The 21,717-nt window shown below is 39.1% G+C and overlaps 2 protein-coding genes across 4 annotated transcripts in view; both read right to left on the reverse strand.

Annotated features, from left to right (window-relative positions):
* Positions 1 to 21,717, reverse strand: part of ABCA15 (ATP binding cassette subfamily A member 15) — a 162,961-nt gene that overhangs the window by 123,481 nt on the left and 17,763 nt on the right. Inside the window, exons 5-7 of the mRNA XM_085017386.1 lie at positions 18,236 to 18,423; positions 17,456 to 17,626; positions 16,728 to 16,918 (exon numbers count right to left, since the gene is read on the reverse strand). The gene's annotated coding sequence lies outside the window, so the exon portion shown is untranslated. The remainder of the gene's footprint in view (positions 1 to 16,727; positions 16,919 to 17,455; positions 17,627 to 18,235; positions 18,424 to 21,717) is intronic.
* ABCA14 (ATP binding cassette subfamily A member 14) overlaps positions 11,289 to 21,717 on the reverse strand; it is a 203,442-nt gene continuing 193,013 nt past the window's right edge. For 2 of the 3 annotated variants that reach the window (XM_085017381.1, XM_085017380.1), the window contains 5 exons: positions 18,236 to 18,423; positions 17,456 to 17,626; positions 16,728 to 16,918; positions 11,977 to 12,050; positions 11,289 to 11,571 (listed from right to left, as the gene is read on the reverse strand). In XM_085017381.1, the coding sequence (XP_084873507.1) occupies positions 11,446 to 11,571; positions 11,977 to 12,050; positions 16,728 to 16,918; positions 17,456 to 17,626; positions 18,236 to 18,423 (750 nt within the window). In that variant the 3' untranslated portion in view covers positions 11,289 to 11,445. The remainder of the gene's footprint in view (positions 11,572 to 11,976; positions 12,051 to 16,727; positions 16,919 to 17,455; positions 17,627 to 18,235; positions 18,424 to 21,717) is intronic. The other variant, XM_085017382.1, reaches the window with a different exon arrangement.

A 21,717-nucleotide genomic window follows, 5' to 3' on the forward strand; every position in this document is an offset into this window, starting at 1 on the left:
CGCCTATTTTTAAAAATGCACTATTTATTCCAGGTGGCATTTATTCCAGGAATAGAGGGATGGTTTAATACTTTAAAAAAATGTATCATGTAACATGCAATATTAATAAATCTCAGGGGGAAATAAAACTTAAAATCATCTCCATAGACAGCAAATTTTAACTTCTGTTTCTGATTAAAACTACTAAAAAACTAAAAGAAATTCATGAATATATTGTAACACAATAAAATGTATACACTTCATTTTAGGAAAAGTAACAATGATGACCACTATGCCCACTACAGTTTATTGGCAGTATTAGTTAATAGAATCAGACAAGAGAAAAGAAGAATAAACTAATTTCTAATTGCATACAAATACTTAACACAAGAGACTCAATGCAGAACCCAACACAAACAATTAAAAACTCTCATCGTAGCACAGCAGAAACAAATCCAAGTAGGAAGCAAGAGGTTGCGGGTTTGATCCCTGGCCTTGCTCAGTGGGTTAAGGATCCAGCATTGCCATGAGCTGTGGTGTAGGTTGCAGATGTGGCTTGGATCCTGCATTGCTGTGGCTGTGGCATAGGCTGGAAGCTGTAGCTCCAATTAGACCCCAAGCCTGGGAACCTCCATATGCTGTGTGTGTGGCCCTAAAAAGACCCCCCCCCAAAAAAATCCAAGAAGTTAGCAGGATAGAAAATTAACATAAAAACTAACTTTTATACACATAACTCATATAAACAGTGACTTGTTAGAAGACCTAAAGGAAGAGAATACTCCGTTTACAAGAGCAACAAAAACCAAAACAATTAGGAATAAATCTTAGAAGAAATGTACAAAATTTATATGAGGAAAACATTAAAGCCCCATTGTAAAATCCCAAAAGAGATTTAAATGGGAAAAACATTCCTTTCCTTGAATAGGATGACCTAATATCATATAGATGTTATTCTTCTCTTCCTGATTTAGCATATTTCAATTTTATTCCAATAAAAATAATAAGAAATATATTTCTTTTTGAACCCAAAGTTTATTTATGAAGATAAATATTAAAAATAGCTAGGAAAACATCAAAAATTAAGATTAATGAGGTGAATCTAGCTGTACCAAATATTTTTATTTTTATATTTTTGTCTTTTGAGGGCTGCACCCATGGCATATGGAAGATCCCAGGCTAGGGGTGGAATTGGAGCTGCAGCTGCTGGCCTATGCCACAGCCACAGCAACGCTGGATCTGAGCCACATCTACAACCTATAGTACAGCTCACAGCAACGCCAGATCCTTAACCCACTGAGCAAGGCCATGGATTAAGCCTGGGTTCCCATGCACTCTAGTCAGGTTCATTACTGCTGAACCACAGCAGAAATTCCAATTTTTCATTTTTAAAATTTTGTTAAATTTTTGTAGCTGTAGCAAATATTAAAACATAAAGTTTCTACTTTAAAAAAATATATGGTAGCAGGACACAAAATGAAAGCTAGACAAGTGGAACAGAATAGAAAGCTGAGAAATAAACCAGTGGACATAGGATGTGGGTGTTATCCCACATCATTGAGCAGAATAGACACTCATCTGGCAAAAGATGAGAGAGTGGAAAAAGTCTCCATGAATCAAAATCCACTATCAAAGAAGTTTAATAATATAATGCATACAGAAAAAATGTTAACATGTGCAAAGTCAAAAGGCAAATGACAAACAGAGGGAAAGTTAGTAATTTATATTACAGACAAGGGGATAATTTCCCTAATATATGAAGAGTTCTACAAACTGAAGGCAAGGAAATAACCTCTAGATAAGTGAAAAAATAAAAAAAAAACAGTTGAAGAAAAAGAGAACTTAAACAAAAGATCTTCAAATTCATTCATATTAAAGGGAAATGCCAATTAAGCCTGAGACGTAGTTACTACATTTCAGATTGGAAAAAATTCAAAAGCTTTCCAACACACTGTTGGTGATGTTTTGAGGAAATAAGTACTATCCCAATTGAAATTCCAGCATGCCATTTTGTAGAAATGCTAGGTCCTAAAAGATTTAAGGCAGTTTTAGAAAAGAACAAAGTTAGAGATTCTAATATGCTCTGATTTCAAGACTTACTACAAAAAGTTCTGGTAATGAACACACTGTGATATTGATAAAGAGACAGACACAGAGATCAGTGAAACAGAATAGGGCCCAGAAGTAGATCCACACAATATGGTCAATTATTTTCCACAAAATATCAAGGAAATTCAATAAGTAAAGCAAAGTGTTCTCAAAAAGTGGTGCTGGCCACAGAAATGCAAAGGGTTATAAGAAACCACTACCAACAACTACATGCCAGTAAAGTGGATAACATGGAAGAAATGGACACATTCTCAGAAAGGTACAATCTTCCAAGACTGAACCAGGAAGAAATGGAGAACCTACCCAGGAGACCTATCACAAGCAGTGAAATTGAAACTGTGATTTAAAAACTTCAAACACACCAAAGCCCAGGACCAGTGGTTTCACAGGTAAATTCTAGCAAATATTTAGAGAAAAGTTAACAACTATACTCCTGAAACTTGTCAAAAACTTGCAGAGAAAGATTCAAAAAAAACTTTTGAAATCATTCTATGAGGCTACTATCACCCTGACACCAAAATCAGACAAGATACCACAAAAAGAAAAAAAAAAATACAGGTCAATATCACGGATGAATGTAGATGCAAAATTCCTCAACAAAACACCAGCAAACCAAATCCAACAACACATTAAGAGGATCATACATCACTTTAAAGTGGAATTTTTCCCAGGGATGCAAAGACTTTTTAATTCACAAATCAACCCATGTGATACACCACATTAACAAACTGAAGAATAAACACCATATGATCATCTCAATACATTCAGAGAGAGCCTTAGACAAAATCCGATGCTCATTTTCAACTGAAAAGTCTCCAGAAAGTGGACAGAGCCAGAACTTCCCACAACATAATAAAGGCTATATAGGACAAACCCATAGCTAACATCATTCTCAACAGTGAAAAGTTGAAAGCATTTCCTCTAAAATCAGGAACAAGTAAAGGATGCCCATTCACTCTTGCCACTTTTATCCATCCTAGTTTTGGAAGTTCTACCCTCTAAAAACACAGGCAGAACACTTTTTTTTTTTTTTTTAAAGCTCTGTCTCCTAGAGTAAAGGAAATAAAAGTAAAAATAAACAAACAAATGGGACGTAATTAAACTTAAAAACTTTTGCACAGGAAAGGAAACAATAAACAAAAGGAAAACACAACCTACGGAATGGGAAAAAATATTTGTAAAGGATGTAACTGAGAAGGGCTTAATTTCCAAAATATGCAAACGGCACATACAGCTCAATATCAAAAAATAAACAACCCAATCAACAAATGGGCAGAAGACCTGAATAGATAATTCTTTGAAGAAAACATACAGATGGCCAAAAAAAAAAAAACAAAAAAAAAACACATGAAAAGATGCTCAGTATCACTAATTTTTAGAGACATATGAATCAAAACTATAGTGATGTTATCACCTCATATAGTTCAGAATGGCCATGATCAAAAAAGCTACAAATAATAAATGCTGGAGATGGTGTGGAGAAAGGGGAACCCTCCTACGCTGCTCGTGGGAATGTAAACTGGTGCAGCCACTATGCAGGTTACTTTAAAAACTAAAACTAGAGTTACTATGTGATCTAGCAATCCCACTTCTGGGCATATACCAGAAAAGATGAAAACTCTAATTTGAAAAGGTACATGAAAACCCAAATGCTCACTGCAGAACTACTTATAATAGCCAAGACCTGGATGCAACCTAAATTTGACCATCAACAGAATAAAGGAGATGTGGTGTGTACACAACACACACACACACACACACACACACACACACACATGCGCAGGAATATTACCTAGCCAAAAAAGAATGAAATAATGCCATTTGTAGCAACATGGGTGGATCCAGAGATTACCACACTAAGTGAAGTAGGTGAGACTGAGAGAGACAAATAGCTTATGATTTTACTTATATATGGAATATATAAAAAAGATACATACGATTTATTTACAAGACAGAAAGAGACTCACAGAAAACAAACTTATCGTTACCAAAAGGGAATGAGGGGATAGAGAGCGAAAAATTAGGAGTTTGAGATTAACATATATGCACTATTATATATAAATTAGGTAAACAACAAGGACCTACTGTCTAGCACAGGGAACTATATTCAGTATCTTGTAATAATCTATAATGGAAAAGAATCTGAAAATTAATATATATATATGCTTATACATACATATGTCACACAGACACAAACACACACACATCATCTGAATCACTTTGCTGTAACCTAAAACCATCACAACACTGTAAATCAACTATACTTCAATCAGCACCTTTTTAAATGGTGCTGGGACAGCTCAATTATCTTTATGGAAAAAAGCGAGACCGGACTTTACCTTACACCATATGCAAAAATTAACCCAAAACAGATCACGGATACATTTTGCCATTAAATTCACCTTCACATTTCAAACCTAAATCTAAATGGCTAAAATTATAGAACTTTTGAAAAAACAGAAAATCTCTGTGTAACTTTTGTATAGGTGAAGACTTGTTACGTAGAATGCCCAAAGTATATACCATAAAGGAAAAATTAAAAAATTAGACTTCAATAATATAAAAACTGGAAGCTCCTGTTACGGCTCAGTGGAAACAAACCCGACTAGTATCCATGAGGATGTGGGTTTGATTCCTGGTCCCGCTCAGTGGGTTCAGGATCCGGCATTGCCATGAGCTGTGGTGTAGGCCACAGACGTGGCTTGGATCCTGCATTGCTGTGGATGTGGTGTAGGCTGGCAGCTGCAGCTCTGATTCCACCCCTAGCCCGGGAACCTCCATATGTTGTGGACGTGACCCTAAAAAGCAAAAAAAAAAAAAAAAAACCCTTTTTCTCTTTGAAAGACACTGCTAAGAAAACAGGCAAGCCAGAGAAAGAAAATACATGCATTGATAAAGATTTTCTGCACAGAATACACAAGAAGTTCATGTAAAATTATAGGAAACAGAAAACAGATCAAAAGTCTAGTAACAGCGGGGGGAAGTGTACAAAGGGGTGTAAGGGGAAAAAACCAGACACAAGACAGTACATTCTGCATCATTCCATTCATAAGAGTTCACAGAAAAGGCACTATCATATTTGTGGTTGAGGGAGCAGGGAGAGAGACATAGCTGACAGCAAAGGGGCAAGGATAAACTTTCTAGTGTGACCGAAACTATCTGTGTCTTGATAGGGCTGTACTTGTTTCAAAACTGACCAGATCATTGATCAAAATCTGAGCTTTTCATATAAATTATGCTTCAGGAGAAAAACACCTTTATTATGGGAGAGATCAAAAATTACTGTGTTACGATTCATCTGAAATTTCTAGAAGTGTAGACCATGTGGATCTTAACACAATTCGCGAGGGCCATAGAAAGAAGAAAGAAAAAATGGTATATTTTAAGAAGGAAAACGTCTTTAAAATCATGACAACTCCTTTATACTGGACACAGATAGAAAACTATAAATTCTGGCTTTAAGAAAGTGATACCAGACCTTAAACAGCCCAGGGGTGGTGATGGTATCTTATTTTCCTGTGTCTCAAACAACATGGAGCTTAGTCACTGTGCATTATTTATATAAAAGATGCATTCCCAAAAACCTCAATATAAGACTAACCACAATCAGAATGGCACGGCAGGCATTGTGTTCATGTGGCGATGGCATGATAGCAATTTACAATTCATGCAGCTTCCAACTCTGCAACTATGCCATTCTTGAATTTTTCACTGGAAGGTGGGTGTGCCTCAGCAGGAACAAATATTATGACTAGCTGCAAAAGACACTCAGTACATGTCTGTTACATCAACAACAAAGGAATTTGTGTTGTAGATCAAACGCTTAAAGAGGAAAAAACACATAGAAACAGAGTTCATAAACAAAATCACAGCAAAACAATGATTTATGCAGAAAGATGTTCACTAGAACACTTGTTTTAGTACAAGAAAGTGGAAACAGATGGAATCCTGAAATAGTGGCAATCCCTTCAATTAAATCATAGTCATCTGTTTCAGAGAAGAAGATAAATACTGTACTTTCATAGCAGGATAATACATCATTAAAGGAAAAAAGTTGCAAGATATTACATGTGATATAAAGCTTCTTTGTAAAAATACATACATAGAGAAAAGAAAAATGGCAGAATAGACAGCACTTTGTTGATAGTGCTTGTCAAAATCAAAAACAAACAGAGGCCAGTCTTGAAAATTCCCTGAGTAGACAAAACCTGTTTAATCAGACAAAGTTTGATTTAGTTTATTTTATACTACTACCTTGATGTGGGTCAATTCTTGCTTATGCCTTTGGCATGAGTTAAGCAAAACTTAAACTCCTTCCCCACGTTGATATGATCTAAGCATTAACCAATTCCCTATCTTTAAAAAGATTCTTCTAACCAATCACTGATAAGAATAAACAGTCGCTGCCTTCTCACTCTATAATCTGCTTTATAACAATATACCCAAGTCACTCTGGGTTTTGGATTGAGTGCTCCTGGCACATGAAGGGTCTTTCTGGCATGTGTACAACCAACTTTTAGGAATTCAGTGATGGCTACTACGTCAATGATTCAATGGTTTTACTTCTGTTATTCTTGGACTTTTGACGTCCTAAATACCAAATGCACTCTTGCCCCTGTTCCCCCAAACTTGGATGCAACCCTGGGGTGTTGGGGGAATGGCAGAAGAGGTAGAAGGCGCATGAACCTAAAGTGTCTGAAAAATTTTAGGACAACCTACTGAAGTGTGGGCTCAAAAGAACAATGAAAAGGAATCATTGGATTACAGGCTTGAATGACTAGAATGAGATTTATTCACTGCGTTACTTCATTTCCTGTTCTGAATGGAACACAGGGTCTTAATTCTATAAAATATAGATATCTTAAAAAAAAAAAAGTCTTCCACCTACTCTGCATAAAATGAGGTGACCAAGACAGCCTTAAAGTTCTCATGAGCTTGACTAACTTTCCGTCGGGATCTGGCTCTAGGTCCTGACTTCTCTTTTGTTAAACCATTTTCTTTAGAAAACTTGTAATTATAAATTATTTCTCTGTGTCTTTGAAATACATGTCAGTCTTTTTTTTAAAAAAAAGTCTTTCCTGTTTCACCATGCAAACAATGTCTTAAGGAACGAGGAGTCATCCTTTGAAATGCAGTCAAGAAAGATAGCACTCGGCTCAGTGGTTAATGAATCTGACTAGGAACCATGAGGTTGAGGGTTCGATCCATGGCCTTGCTCAGTGGGTTCAAGATCCAGCGTTGCTGTGAGCTGTGGTATATGTTGCAGACACGGCTTGGATCCCGAGTTGCTGTGGATCTAGTGTGGGCTGGTGGCTACAGCTCCAACTTGACCCCTAGCCTGGGAACCTCCATGTGCCACGGGTGCAGCCCAAGAAAATGGCAAAAAGACAAAAAAAAAAAAAAAAAAGAAAGAAAGATAGCGCTTCTGTTCCTAGGGAAGGTGGGAGCTACCTTCAGTGGGTACCACCGGCCTAATCACAGAGAAAACTTTTGCAAACTCAGGAAATAACTCGACACCTTCTATTGAAACCCTCTTCCCTAAAGTCCTCTAGTACGTTCCCCACTATCTCATCCCAGCCTGAAAAACCTTCCTGAACTTTTTGTTTCAGCAGAGTTGAGCTCAGATCGAATTCTGCTTTGCCTTCCCTATTCCAATAGATTTGCACGGAGTCTTCCTTGCCTGGTTTAACTTTGGTGCAATTTTTGCTTTGACAGAGGGAAACTAAGACAAATGGAGTACTTAACTCCCACACCCTTTTCTATTTACTGAACTATGTTCTCGTAATTTGAATATTGCAATCATCCTCTGAGATAGGTACCCGTTGTGTCCTTTTTCTACAGATGAGGAAACGGAGGCCTAGTGAAATCAAATAATTTTCCTTAGGTCATTGCTATAAACTGACTGTGTGTGTACCCTCAAAATTCATATACTGATAGCCTAACCCTAGTGTGACTGCATCAGGAGGTGGGAGATTTGGTAGGGGATTAGGTCATGAGACTAGAACCCTGAAGAACAGGATCAGTGACCTTATCAAACAGGCCTCAGAGAGCCCCTTGCCCCTTCTGCCACGTAGACACAGTAAGAAGCCCAGTCTAGGAACCAGGAATTGGGCTCCCACCAGGCAGGGATCTGCAGGGAGCCTTGAGTCTCCATAACTGTGAGAAACAAACGCATGTAGTTTTGAAAGTCCCCCAGCCTATGGGATTCTATTATAGCAGCCCCAGCTGAGGAAGCCAGACAGCACATCAATTGTGGACTCGTCTGGATTTGTACCAAAACGTGTGCTTCCAAAACCCTCGCGTTCAAATACTTAGCACAGCCCAAATAAAATTTCCAAGAGTGCATGTGTTGAATTTGTCCTGGTGAGCGCCTGTGTGTGTTTGGGGACTACGAATAAGTCTCTTTGGGAGCCTGTCTGCTGTGATTTGTCGGGATGGGGAGGGAGGGAGCAAGGGGGCGGGGAGTGGGGGAGACCTGAGCACCTCTTCGCAAGCCATGGGAAAGGAAGCGAGGGAGGTCCCGGGGACTCACCACTCACAACTGCCTCTGCTACAGCCAGGAGCCCCTTGAACCTGCTGGGCGCTTCCTCCTAACGTCCCTCTCAACCGTCCCTGGAACAGGTTTGTTGCCTTGGCTTCGCGCGAGTACCGCAACGAAGTATCGAGGCCGGGTTGCATGTCAAGTGGGTGGGAGGAACCTGCGCGCGCTGCCTCCAGCCCCACCGCCACCCCCGATCCGGCCCAGCATAAGCGCCCACGTGCCTCGTCCCCAGCACGTCCCCACCCCGCAGCCACAGAACGCCTTCCTGCTCAGCCCATCATCCCTTACATCTCGTGGTCTCCCCTCTCCTTCACGTGTCAAGGTCACCCTCAGCCGGACGGGTGGCTGGCGGCGGGCCATTTAAGGAGAGCCAGGGGCTGCCCCCGCCCCAGGGTTTGTGCGGCTTAAAGGAGACTTTCCAGAGGCTCAGGCACAGTGATCTGCAAACCCCCACCAGCCGGGCACCCCAAGGCTGCTAATCGTCGGGCATAAGCCTCATCTCTGGTCTTTCCCCTGCTCCCACCCTGAACCTGTCAGCGGGTGCCGCCCCTGCCCTAGACGGTGCAGCTCAAGAAATACCCTGCAGCACAGTCAGCTCTCTCTGCCCTGACCCGCCAGCCTCCCATCTGACCCCACCTGCAGACCTTTCACTGATGCTTGCTTCTCTTGGCTGACCCCAAAGAAATACTCAGCTCCAGTATAACTTAAGGAATCACAGGTTTTGAATTCTTTTCCCCTGCTTTGCCAAGAGAGGGGCGCTGGAGGAACACTGCAGGACAAAGGGCTTCTATTCGTGGTTAAGGGTGTTTTCTTAGATTCTTCTTGCTCTTACTGCTGCAGCCCGCAGCAGATGGGGACATTTTGTGGTTCGCCCTTCCTGCCACTTCCCTCTCCCCACCCGCCAATAATGTGGATTCCAGGGATTGACAGAGGTAACCCTTCTTAGCACTGCCAACAACCCCAGAGAAGGGTTGTTTCTTTCCCTTCCTCTTTTCGACCTCATTAAGCTTTAGGTCTGTACTTGATTAATACCTACAGGAAGCGGAGCAAAGAGGTAATAGGAAGGTGAATGTATTTTAAGAACAGACCTGGGAACGACAACCCCAGAGAAGGGTTTTCTACTTGCCTGACCCAGCCCGTGGTTCCCCGTTAGCCAGCCTAGGCAGCCTGTACCCTGAGGTATGGAACCGTCCTGGCCCAAGGTCAATGAACTTCCCCACATTCAAGTGAGCCACAGCTAAACCTTCTGCTAGAAGATCTGAATCCCAGCCTTGGGGAGGAGCCCTTTCTTCCTTGGGCATTTTCCCTCATCCATAGGGTATTCTCTTGAGTTCTCTTGACCTTCTAAGAGCAAATCCCTGTTATAATGATTCCTTTTGCTTTCCCTGTTCAAATTGCCCTGTGGTTCCCTGGCTCTTGATGGGACACTGATATTCATGCTTGCTTATTGGGTGAATCTCTTAACCCTTCGGAGCATCCCATATACAATGAGGACAGTGGCAGCATTACCTACCTCAGAAGGTTGTCATGGGATTAAATGATGCAAGGCGTGGAAAGTGCTTAGTAGAGGAACTGACACATAATGTTTGTTTCTTGCTGGAAGATGAAGAGGCAGGATAGGTGATAGGGAGGGAGAGTGAAAGAGAGACGAAGAATTTTTTTAAAGGGTCATTAATGACGCCAACTGGGAGACAAGATGCAAGGAAAAAGTTAATGAGTTCCCTCTCCCCTTTTCAAGATGGCCAGCCTGGGAAACAAATTTTGTAATTACCGAAATTACTTGTCAGAGATCTATGGCAGGTATTGGAATGGAACCTACAGAAAGTTACATTACAGAAAACAAACAAACAAACAAATAAAAACAAAACAGAACAGAGAATAGCTTCTAGACATCTATTACTCACAATATCCAGTTAAGGATATAAAAATCTCCACCCCCAAACTACCCAAAATAGAACAGCTTCACTGACTTTTCCCACTTTATAATTTGAGAAAGATTGTCCCACTTGTCTACTAATCTGCTCACGATCTTGCAGACATGATTAGATTTTTCATGTTGCTTGTGGGGGAACTCCATCTGCCCAAACAAGAAGTAGGAAAATTCTCTGTCTCCCTCTCTATATGCCTTGTTTCTCCCTCTTTCCCTTCTTAATCAGAGGTACATCAAGAATAAGGAAGAAAACATACTGTTTTTAAAGAATGATTTTGTTTCCTTTCTTGGACTCTAAATGTTCTTAGTGCAAAGATTCTCTACAATGTAGAATCTTGGTTTGAGTTTTGGAAATAGCCCACTTATCTCCATTAACTTTGATATCAATCTTAGACTCCTTTTGCTAGAAGACTGGTGTGTGTGTGTGTGTGTGTGTGTGTGTGTGTGTGTGTGTGTGATTTTTGCTCCAGGCTTTATGGTCCTCTTCTCTATAACTCAGCTGCTGAAACACAAAGCACTTTCTCTTCAGAATGTCCTATCTGACAGCTTCATCATTTCTGAATGTTTTCAGATATACAGAATACTTGGGAAAAGGTCCTTGTCCTCACCCTAATAATTGCTACGCTTTCATATTTCTAGGATCGAAAACAGAAATTTCACCAAATGTCTTTAGATTCGTACATGCTGAGTATACAGTCCACTCATGTAAGTCCAGAAAGAAGGGACATAAGGTCTCCTTTGGGGGACTCTTTATTAAGTAAATATATTTACACCAAGATATATACCCTTAGGAATGCCTCTCTCTGTATCCGGGGATAGTAGAGAGTAGTCTAAAGAAGACACAGGGTCAAGAGTTGCAAGTCAGTGTCAAGGCACCTTTTTTTTTTTTTCAACCATGAGCTTCTGTGTTCTCTGGGTTAGCAAAGGTCAGGAAAACTTGTTCCAGCGTTATTTGACTGATGGAATAGTCTTCTAAATGAAATTCTTCTTTAGCTTCCTCCAAAATACCAAACATCTTTAATGGCAACAACAAAAAGTACAGTTACCATGCAGTCTTCCCCTCCACTCCCCACCCCCCAACCCCGATGAGCCTCTCCTCCACTTCCTCCAACTGCTGCCAAGTTACTGTTAGAGGACAAATGGTACTTCAGAAGGAGGAGATAAAATGACAGATAAAATAGATCCTTGAGAGAAAGCAGGTCTCTGTCCCCATTCTCTTGATGGAAGTATAGACAAAAATGGGATTTGGAGGTAAAAATCGGAAGCAATGAACTCCTAGGACCATTAAAAAGTAACCTAAAGTCTCTGGTGCTTCTATGCCTGCAGGCACCCAGTCCTCACGACTAAATGCCAAATACTTTCCCCATCATTAGTGCCCTCTTAGCAGGTAATATTAGAAGGCCATGGCTTCTGCAGTCACCTTTCCCCAGCTGTTGTCCTTGCTGGGAACATAGTAGTCAAGGATCCCTTGATTCTCATGTTTTAATTCACTACCTAAGAAAGGAAAGATAGGACAGATGCAGAATCTAAAATATTACATTTAAAATGCCAAAATATGGATTTATCAAGGTAATGTGTAACAGAGGGGTGATGAGATGTGGCTAATAAAAAAGGGACATAATCGCCAAACCTACCTCTTTCATATACATGACGTAGTTAACTCTTTCAGCAGATTGATTCCTGCTGTAGTAGGTTATACTTGAGGGAGTTCATAGTAATTACAGAGGAAGGGGTTTCACACACAGAAATGTTGTGAACTCATATGCCCAAAGGGTGAAACCTGAGCCTTCTAAACGTCTGTTACTATAAGACTTTATTCCCAAACATAGGGCTGAGAATATAAATGGGTAGAATTTTTATTCTAGTTGTGTGAGCAAGTGTGCGTGTTTAGTGTGTTTTCTGGGGAGGAGGGCCGGACAAAGCCTCTTTGCTATTCACATGATCATATGCCAAGTGAAAGAAGAAATCATACATGTAAACCCCAAGGTCAGGCCATGTTCCGTTACAGATGAATAAGAATTTCTGGGGTAATTGAGGTGGGAGAGGTAGAATCCATTTCAAATGTGGAACAAACAGATACACTTATCATTGTATATTTGCAAATCCTTAAAAATTAAATTAAATGGGATTTTAAATATTTTAAAATTTATGATAGTATAATCAAACTAGAAGCCATTAGACTTGAGGTGGCTTGAATTCGTCGGTAGCCTATGTAAATAAATCAAAACCAAAGCTAGAGCAAATGTACTTGAATCTGAAAAAATGAAACCTAATAACAACCAACCACACAGAGCCGACTAGATTTTCCCAAATAAGGCAACGGTGCCAATTGAGCTTTTTGGTTGGATAAGGCCAAAGTGCAGCTGTGGGATGGGCTCCATGGCTTTTTGAATTCTCTGACCAGGCTTCCTGACTGGAGGGGACTGGAGGTTAGACCCAGCAGATGCCTTTGACTTGGCTTCTCTGGTCAGCAGGGAATGGGCTCCACACCCAGTACAGGTCACGGGTTGGAGATGCAAATCAGGCAGAAGTCCCCTCTGAGCTCCCATGCCAGACATGGCCACAAGCTCAGCTCTGCAGATAGGCAGAGCCACTGGAAACTAGCTCTATTGCTGCTGCAAGGAGGAAAGGGATTTGCCAAGGTCTGAGGGCCGGTTGTTTTAAGCACCAGCTCTCTTCTCTGTCTTTATTGCATTCTCCTTTGGTAAAGCCCCAGAGATTCACCCAGTGATCCCTGTGAGGTTAGACCCAAGAGGGCTTCCCAGGAAGCATACTGAACACGGGGGACCTGAGGTCCATCTTTGGCTCTCTTTTTTCCCACTGGAGAAACTGTATAGATGCTAGGAAAGAAAATCTTAAATTATAACTGTAAGGGTAAGAAATCAGATTTCGGGATAATAAGGAGATATGAAAAGACAATGGATAGCACTGGAGAGGATTTTTTTTTTTTTTAAGAAAACATTTCAGAAATACTTAACTATTGAGAGCAAATGGTACAGAAAGTACAGGGGAAATTGAAACTGGAAAGGAGGAAAATAGGAAAACACTGAACAGAAATACAGGTAAGCATTTGAGAGAAAGTAAGAGAGAAGGCAGGTAATTAATTTAAATACAATTATAAAAGTGCTGACAATGGCATTTAATCCCAGGATTTGTATTTTTGTCCTGCTCAGTGTTTCAGCTCACCATTTCTTTAATTTTTACTCTTCCTTTTATTTAGTATGTTGGTTAATAAAGAATTTTCTTATTTTTTTTCCTGAGAGAAATAATTACATTTAGTCACCCTAATTCCAAAACCAGACAAAGATACCACCAAAAAAAGAAAACTTTAGGCCAATATATTTGATGAATATAGACACAAAAATTCTCAACAAAATTTTAGCCAACTGGGAGTTCCCGTCATGGAGCAGCAGAAATGAATCCGACTAGGAATTATGAGGATGTGGGTTTGATCCCTGGCCTTGCTCAGTGGGTTAAGGATCTGGCATTGCCGTGAGCTGTGGTGTAGGCTGCAAACATGGCTTGGATCTGAGGTTGCTGTGGCTCTGGCATTGGCCAGCAGTATAGCTCCAATTAGACCCTTAGCCTGGGAACCTCCACCTGCTGGAGGTGTGGCTCTAAAAACACAAAAAGACAAAAAAAAAATTTTAGCCAACCAAATCCAACAACATATAAAAAAGATCATACACCATGGCCATGTGGGATTCATCCCAGGTTCACAAGGATGGTTCAACATATGCAAATCAATAAATATCATACACCACATTAACAAGAGAAAAGTCAAAAACCACATGATCATCTCAATAGATGCAGAAAAAGCATTTGACAAAGTCCAACATCCTGACTAAGGAGTTGAAAGACTTATTTGCTGAGAACTGTAAAACATTAATTAAGGCAATTAGAGAGGATTCAAAGGAATGGAAACATATTCCATTCTCCTGGGTTGGAAGAATTAATATTGTAAAAATGGCCATACTACCCAAAGCAATCTATAGATTCAATGCAATGCCTATCAAATTAATCATGACATTTTTCACAGAGCTAGAGCAAACAATCCAAAAATTTATGTGGAACCACAAAAGACCCAGAATTGCCAAAGCAATCCTGAGAAGCAAAAACCAAGCAGGAGGCATAACTCTCCCAGACTTCAGGCAATATTACAAAAGCCACAGTCATCAAGACAGTGTGCTACCTGTACCAAAGCAGACATAGAGACCAATGGAACAGAATAGAGAACCCAGAAATAAATCCAGACATCTATGGTCCATTAATCTTTGACAAAGGAGGCAAGAACATAAAATGGGAAAAAGACAGTTTTTTCAGCAAGTATGGCTGGGAAACCTGGACAGCTGCATGCAAATCAATGAAACTAGAACACACCCTCAAAGCATACACAAAAATAAACTAAAAATGGATTAAAATATTTTTGTTTTCATTTTACATAGTGTTATTTGATCAGGCGTACTTTTCAGATATACTCTTCCAAAGGGAAGAAACTGAATCATATCATCATATTTGCAGTTTTTACAAAAAGAATGCATAGTGACTTAAATTTCCTTGAGATTGTGTGGAATCCTTTATCTTAAATAGTCCTCATTTCTGTAGTAAGTTTTTAGAAATGAATATTTTAGCTGCCCTTTGCTTATAGTATTTTCTTTTTAAAAAAATCAATGATTATGTATAGTTACATATCAGTTCCTTTTTGATTTGTCATATTTGAATAGCTACATTCTCAAGATAATGTGAGGAAAGACTGAGAAATCACCACCCCCAGTTGAAAATATGCCTCAAACACACATTTCCATGAACACTCTTGTATCCACATCCTTGAGGATAAGTTTCTGGTTGGTGTTGTGTCCTTGCTTCAAGTAGAACAAGTTGCTAGGACAGCACATAGTAAATGAAGTTTTCTGGTCATAATTTTTCTTTGTAGTGATTTATGGACTATATCTCAAAAATATTTGCTGGATGAAAGCATAAGTGAATGTTGAACTTAATAGACCATTAACACTGAGGTAATTCTTTTTCCCTCACATCTGTTCCTCACATCTGCCCTACCATCCAATCCTTTTTAATTTTCTGCTCTCCATTCTTACTATGCAATCAATCAAGCTATTTTCCACTGCCTAGAAGATAAACTTTCAATTCCTCAGCCTGACACACCATGGGAACTTCTATGATATTTTGCTCAGCCTGGCAGAGTGGAAACTCAGATGCAAAACCAGAATTATTAAGTCTTACCACGTTCCTGCTTTATGTTTAGGAAAGAAAGGTAAAGACAGAAACGGTTGTTGTTTCTAGCATTTACCATATAGGCAGAGAAAACTTATTGAATATAGCGTGAAGAAGCAGCTACTCTTGAAAGGAGAGAAAAGCTTAGCAGTTCTGGTTTGATTTTCAACTCCTTATCCTGACTGGGACAGCAAAAGACCAGAGTTATGTTTTAGTGCGAGGGGGAAAAAAACTTAAGGCTTTTCATGAGTGATGTTATGGAATGAATTGTACCCCTTCCTGCCAAATTCATATGCCTAAGTCCTAACCCCAGTTGACTGTGTTTGGACATGGACCCTTTAAGGAAGTAATTCGAAATAAATGTGGTCATAGTGGATTAGAATCCACTATGACCAATATCTTGATAAGAAGAGCAAGAGACACCAGGGATGTACACATCCAGGAAAAAGCTGAGGCTACAGTGAAAAGAGGGCCATCTGCAAGGCAAGTAGGGAGAGTTCAGGAATCACCAGACCTCCTGAAACCTTGATCTTGAATGTCTAACCTCAGAACTGTGAGAAAAAAAATTCTGCCATTTAAGTCACATAGTCTGTGGTATTTTATTATAGCAGCCCTAGCAGACTTATACAGATTATGTGATAACAATTGAGCATTGTGATCAAACATATGGCTTTAGCTATATAAATTGTATCAAGAGTTCTAATCTACAACTGCCTTACTAGTTAATACTCAAGAGATTGGTGAACATACCTATTCTTTGTATAAACTTCCTAGCACAACCATACCTAAAAGGTTTAAAATAGCAAGCATTGGAAATGCAATTAACATCTATAATTCACAAGAAATAGTTATTGGAGATAAACAGCATGTGGATGATGAGAACAAAAAATATGATCTAACACATTTATAATGATGTTAACCCAATGATGTTCTTTTTACCTGGGAAGGTTGTTGCCATAAAATCTTTAAAATCCTTTAATTTGTTCTCATCCTTATCAATCTTGATCTTGGCTTTTAGGATGTAAACATTGCCAAATTTGTTCTTGAGATGCTGAGGGCTGCCCAGGCACACAAACTTTCCCTTTACCATGATGGCCAGCCTAGTACAAAGAGCGTCACATTCTTCCATACTAGCAAAACAAAATACCAGAATGATGTAAAGCTTAAAAAAAGAAGTCTCTATTGGAAGAAATTCTGTAGTTCAAACATCCAGTATTTTGTGACTCTCTTTGAAAACCCTTTTCTGCCATCATCAACATCATGGCAAATGGAGATATTTTCAAATTGAAATTAGTAAAATAAATAAGCTATAGGGTATATCTTACAGCAAATGGAATATAGCCAATATTTTATAACAACTTTAAGTGGAGCATAATCTATAAAAAATATTGATTCACTAGGTTGCAAGCCTGAAATGAATATAACATTGTAAAGCAACTATAATTTTTTAATAAGTCATAAGGGACCAAATATTCAAATGGAACAGCTCTTAAACTTCCTGCTCTTGCCTCTCAATGAGGATGCTTGGCCATTCCATTCATTAGGATTCACGAGAAGCTCACATGCTCGGGCAAGTTTACTCTCCAATATTAGCACCCCCAAATAATGCTCTACCATAACCACTACGGCTCTTCTAATCCTTAACCAAGCCTCTCAGTGAACCACACCTGTGAGATGTTATGATGATGACTTTGCCACTTTCACGGGTCTGTGTCACTGTGTTCCAGAGCAGGCGCCGGGCTACTGGGTCCATACCAGTTGATGGCTCGTCCAGGAAGATGACGGAGGGCTTTCCCATTAGGGCAATAGCAGTACTCAGTCTACGTTTGTTTCCTCCACTTCACAGTCAAAGAAGGAGACAGAAAGCAGAAACAGAGATGCAACAGTAATTTAAAACATCTGTTTAATACATATCCATTATTTACAGGAAACAATTTGCTTAGTTCCAAAATACTGAATCACAGGGAATAGCAGACTTACTAAAAATGCTTTATTGCATGTGACTTAAACAAACCATCAAACTCAAATCCATATATATAAATCAAATCATTTTCATTCTAAAGGTAGAAAGGTGACTTTTGTTTACAAAAGTTCCTCGAGCCTCCCAGATATATAAACTACATAATGACCGGGCCAATACAAAGAATTTCACATTGTCCTTACTTGAGAAACAAAGAACAATGGACAAAGATGCTCTCTTTTGTAATTCAATGGCTATATTGCAATAGAACCAGGATTGTGAGTTTCACCTCTGCAAGGGAAAAATGTGATACGAATTAGGTCTACTTGGTTGCTGGCATCTAAATACTGACAGGGCATTAGATTACTTCCCAGTCATTGTTTCTGTTTGTCAGTGGCACTTCTGTTTGTAAGTGGCGCTTCCAAAAATCAGAAACAGAGGAGGGCGCCTCAATTTTATCTGTAACGAGAGCATTGGTATATCTTACCTGTAAGTATAGATAAACTTGTCAGCATATGGCTCCAGATTCAGTGATTGTATTGACTTATTTACATAATGGTTAATCTGCTTCTCAGGAATCCCCCATAACCTGGCATACATAGTCATTATTTCCCGAGCAGTCATGTAATCCAGCAAGGCGTCAAATTGTGGGCAATAGCCAATTTTTGATCTGACCTAAAAGAAAAGAATAATGATGAACACAAGTCAACTATATTTCACTGGTCATACAGTAAATATGAGTAGCATAGAAGACCTGAAGTTTTCCAGCCCATGCTTCTAAAGTTAAAACCCACAGAGTTTTTGCAAATAACTTATTTCTCAGCGATTAGAGAATCACTACTACTGGAGGCTACTGTCATAATTTAAATTAAAAGTGTGCAAAGGTGTGCGTCCAGATAGATTTTTTTCTTTTCTTTTTAGGGCCGCATCTGAGGAATATATAAGTTCCATGGCTAGGGATAGAATCGAGCTGTAGCTCCTGGCTGTGCCACAGCCACAGCAATGCTAGATCTGAGTCATGTCTGCAACCTGCATCACAGCTCCCAGCCATGCTGCATCTTTAACCCACTGAGCGAGGCCAGGGATTGAATCCACATCCTCATGGACACCAGTTGGGTTCATAACCCACTGAGCCACACCGGGAACTCCCAAGATGGATTTTTATTAACATAAGCTTATCTCCCTAAAAAGGCCATATTCAATTTATGAAATAAATAAAAATTAATTCAAAAATAAATAGCAGTGAACCTCTTAGAGAAGCATATTCACCTGAAGAATAGGAATGAGATATAAAGAAGTTAGTCTACTATTGGCTCAACCTTTACTTATTGTAAGCCTAAAGAAAACTCTGGTGACTCTAAAAAGTAAAAGAGACACAGAAATCAGTACTGTGGAGTCCAGTGTTAATAACTAAATGGATATTTTTGAAATTTAGTATCTATTTTCTCTAATAAGTCTTCATTTGTTTAGTCCCATGAGATTCTAGGATTTCATAATCAAAGGCTATCATAGAAGGAGGGGCTGGACATTGATTTCTGGTATAGGCTCAGGTGACCTTCTACTTTTTGGTAGTGGCGGTAAATGGATGGACTATAAGTGGGGTTCTCCAGCTCTCTATTTTATGCAGTATGGCTTTGTGAGAATCATCTACATGGCAGGTGAGCAAAATTGGGATTCTAGCTCTTACTTCAGTCATTTATCAGTCAAAAAAGAAGCCTTAACATATTATAAAAATTATATAATAGTCATCTATAAAAATATAATTAAAAATCAACAATAAAATCAAAAATATTTTAGAAACCTCCATATTTTGCAAATTTCAAAATAAATTTCTACGACTACATTCTTAATTCACTCTCGGTTCCTCTTGGACAATATTTTGAACCTTGTGGGATGTAGTGAAAAGGCCACTTTAAACAAGAGAGTAATAGATGAATTTAAATCAATAATTAAGGTATTAACATATTGCATCACTGTAAAAGAGATTCAGGGTATTCTGGGAAGATGGCAGAGTAGGAAGCATGAAGAAATCTACTCACCTGGACAAAAATTACACTAGCAAATTTTGTCTAATAAATTATTTTGGAATTTTGTAGTCTATTGAAATCTTGCGAATTCCAGGAGAATACTTGGACTATAAATTGCGGTTAATTTCAATTTCTGCTCTTAATATACTAGCATCTACCATCCTGCATCCCCAGCACCATGGTGACATGTGTGTACATGTTCCTGGAGCAGTTTGCACATAGCTAGGGGAAGCCAGGGTGAGCAAAAAGATCTTATCCTCCAAATGTAGGGCATTTGTGCTCTAATAACTTATTGCTGCTTCTGATTACAGAGATGCAGACCAACAGGAAAATATGACTCATTGAAAATAAATAGACACTATCCCTAAAAAATAATGCTGATGGTAAACCTACTAGACAAATACTTTTAAAAAGTATTCAAAGAACTAAAGAAAGATATGGAGAAAGTTAAGAAAACTGTGTATGAATAAAATGGAAATATCAATAAAGAGATAGAAAACCTAAAGAGAAAAAACATTTTGGAGCTGTTAAGTACAATAACTAACTGAAATGAAAACTTCACTAGAAGGATTCAAAGACAGATTTGAGTAGGCAGAAGAAAGAATCAGTCAACAAAAGATAGGACAATGTAAATTATTGCGCCCATGAAAAAGAAAGCAAAAGAGATGAAATAAAAGTAGATGGAGCCTATAAGACCATAGAAACCATCAAATGGATGAGCGCATGCACTGTAGGAGTTTTTCAGAAAGAGAACAGAGCAAGAATATTTGAATAAATGATACTAAAATGTCCCACATTTGATGAACTATATGAATACAAACATCCAATTATGATCAATGATGTCCATGTGACTGGGTCACTTCGATGTACAACAGAACTTGACAAAATGTTGTAATAAATCAACTATATGTTAATAATAATAAAAAAATGTCAATGATGTCCAAAGAAGATGAACACAATACACACAAAAATCAAGCTTTCCAAAACCAAACGCAAAGAATCTTGAAACCTGTAAAGGAAAAGAGACTCATCATATACAAGGGATCCTCAATAAGATCATGAGCAGATTTCTCATCAGAAATTGTAGAGTTCAGGGGAGTTCCCATCGTGGCTCAGTGGTCAGTGAACATGACTAGGATCCATAGGGTTTGATCCCTGGCCTTGCTCACTGGGTTAAGGATCGGGCATTGTCAAGAGCTGTGGTGTAGTTTGGAGACACGGCTTGGATCTGGTGTCGCTGTGGCTGTGAAGTAGGCCGACAGTTACAGCTCCAATTCAACCCCTACCCTGGGAATCTCCATATGTCGTGGGTATGGCCCTAAAAAAAAAAAAAAAAAAAAAAAAAAAAAAAGACAAAGAATCATTTGTGCTGCTTCTGAGATAACTTTCTCTACTCCCTAGGCAGATTATGGCTCTCTGCCCACCCAGGAGACCCCCTGCAGAATCCCAGACTGTCTGCTATGATTCTCAAATTACCCTCTGTTCCCTAGGCAAATTGCAGTGCTATGTTCACCCAGAAGGCCCCTTGCAGACTCCCAGGATTTTTCCTTGTTTCCAAGGTAACTTTCTCCACTTGGTAGGGAGATCATGGCAACACCAGATCCTTAACCCAGTGAGCAGGGCCAAAGATCAAACCCACATCCTCATGGATACTAGTTGGGTTTGTTTCCACTGAGCCATAATAGGAACTCCTGGTTTCCCATTTTCATGCTATTATTGACTTCTAGTTTCATTCCATTTCCATCAGAAGAAAATACTATAATATTTTGAAGTTTTAAAAAAATCACTATGACTTGTTTTGTGATCTAACATATCATCCAAACTGGAAAATGTTCCATGTGTGCTTGGGAAGAATGTGTATCCTTCTGCTGTTTGGTTAAAAGTTCTCCGTATGTCTGATAAGTCAGTTCAGTCTCTAGTGTTCAAATTCACTCTTTCTTTA

Source organism: Sus scrofa, chromosome 3, assembly GCF_054392235.1.
Source record: "Sus scrofa isolate SSC_HxYL_T2T_F1_AM1 chromosome 3, Sscrofa_HxYL_maternal_Yorkshire_Landrace_v2.0, whole genome shotgun sequence".
NCBI classification, from domain to species: domain Eukaryota; kingdom Metazoa; phylum Chordata; class Mammalia; order Artiodactyla; family Suidae; genus Sus; species Sus scrofa.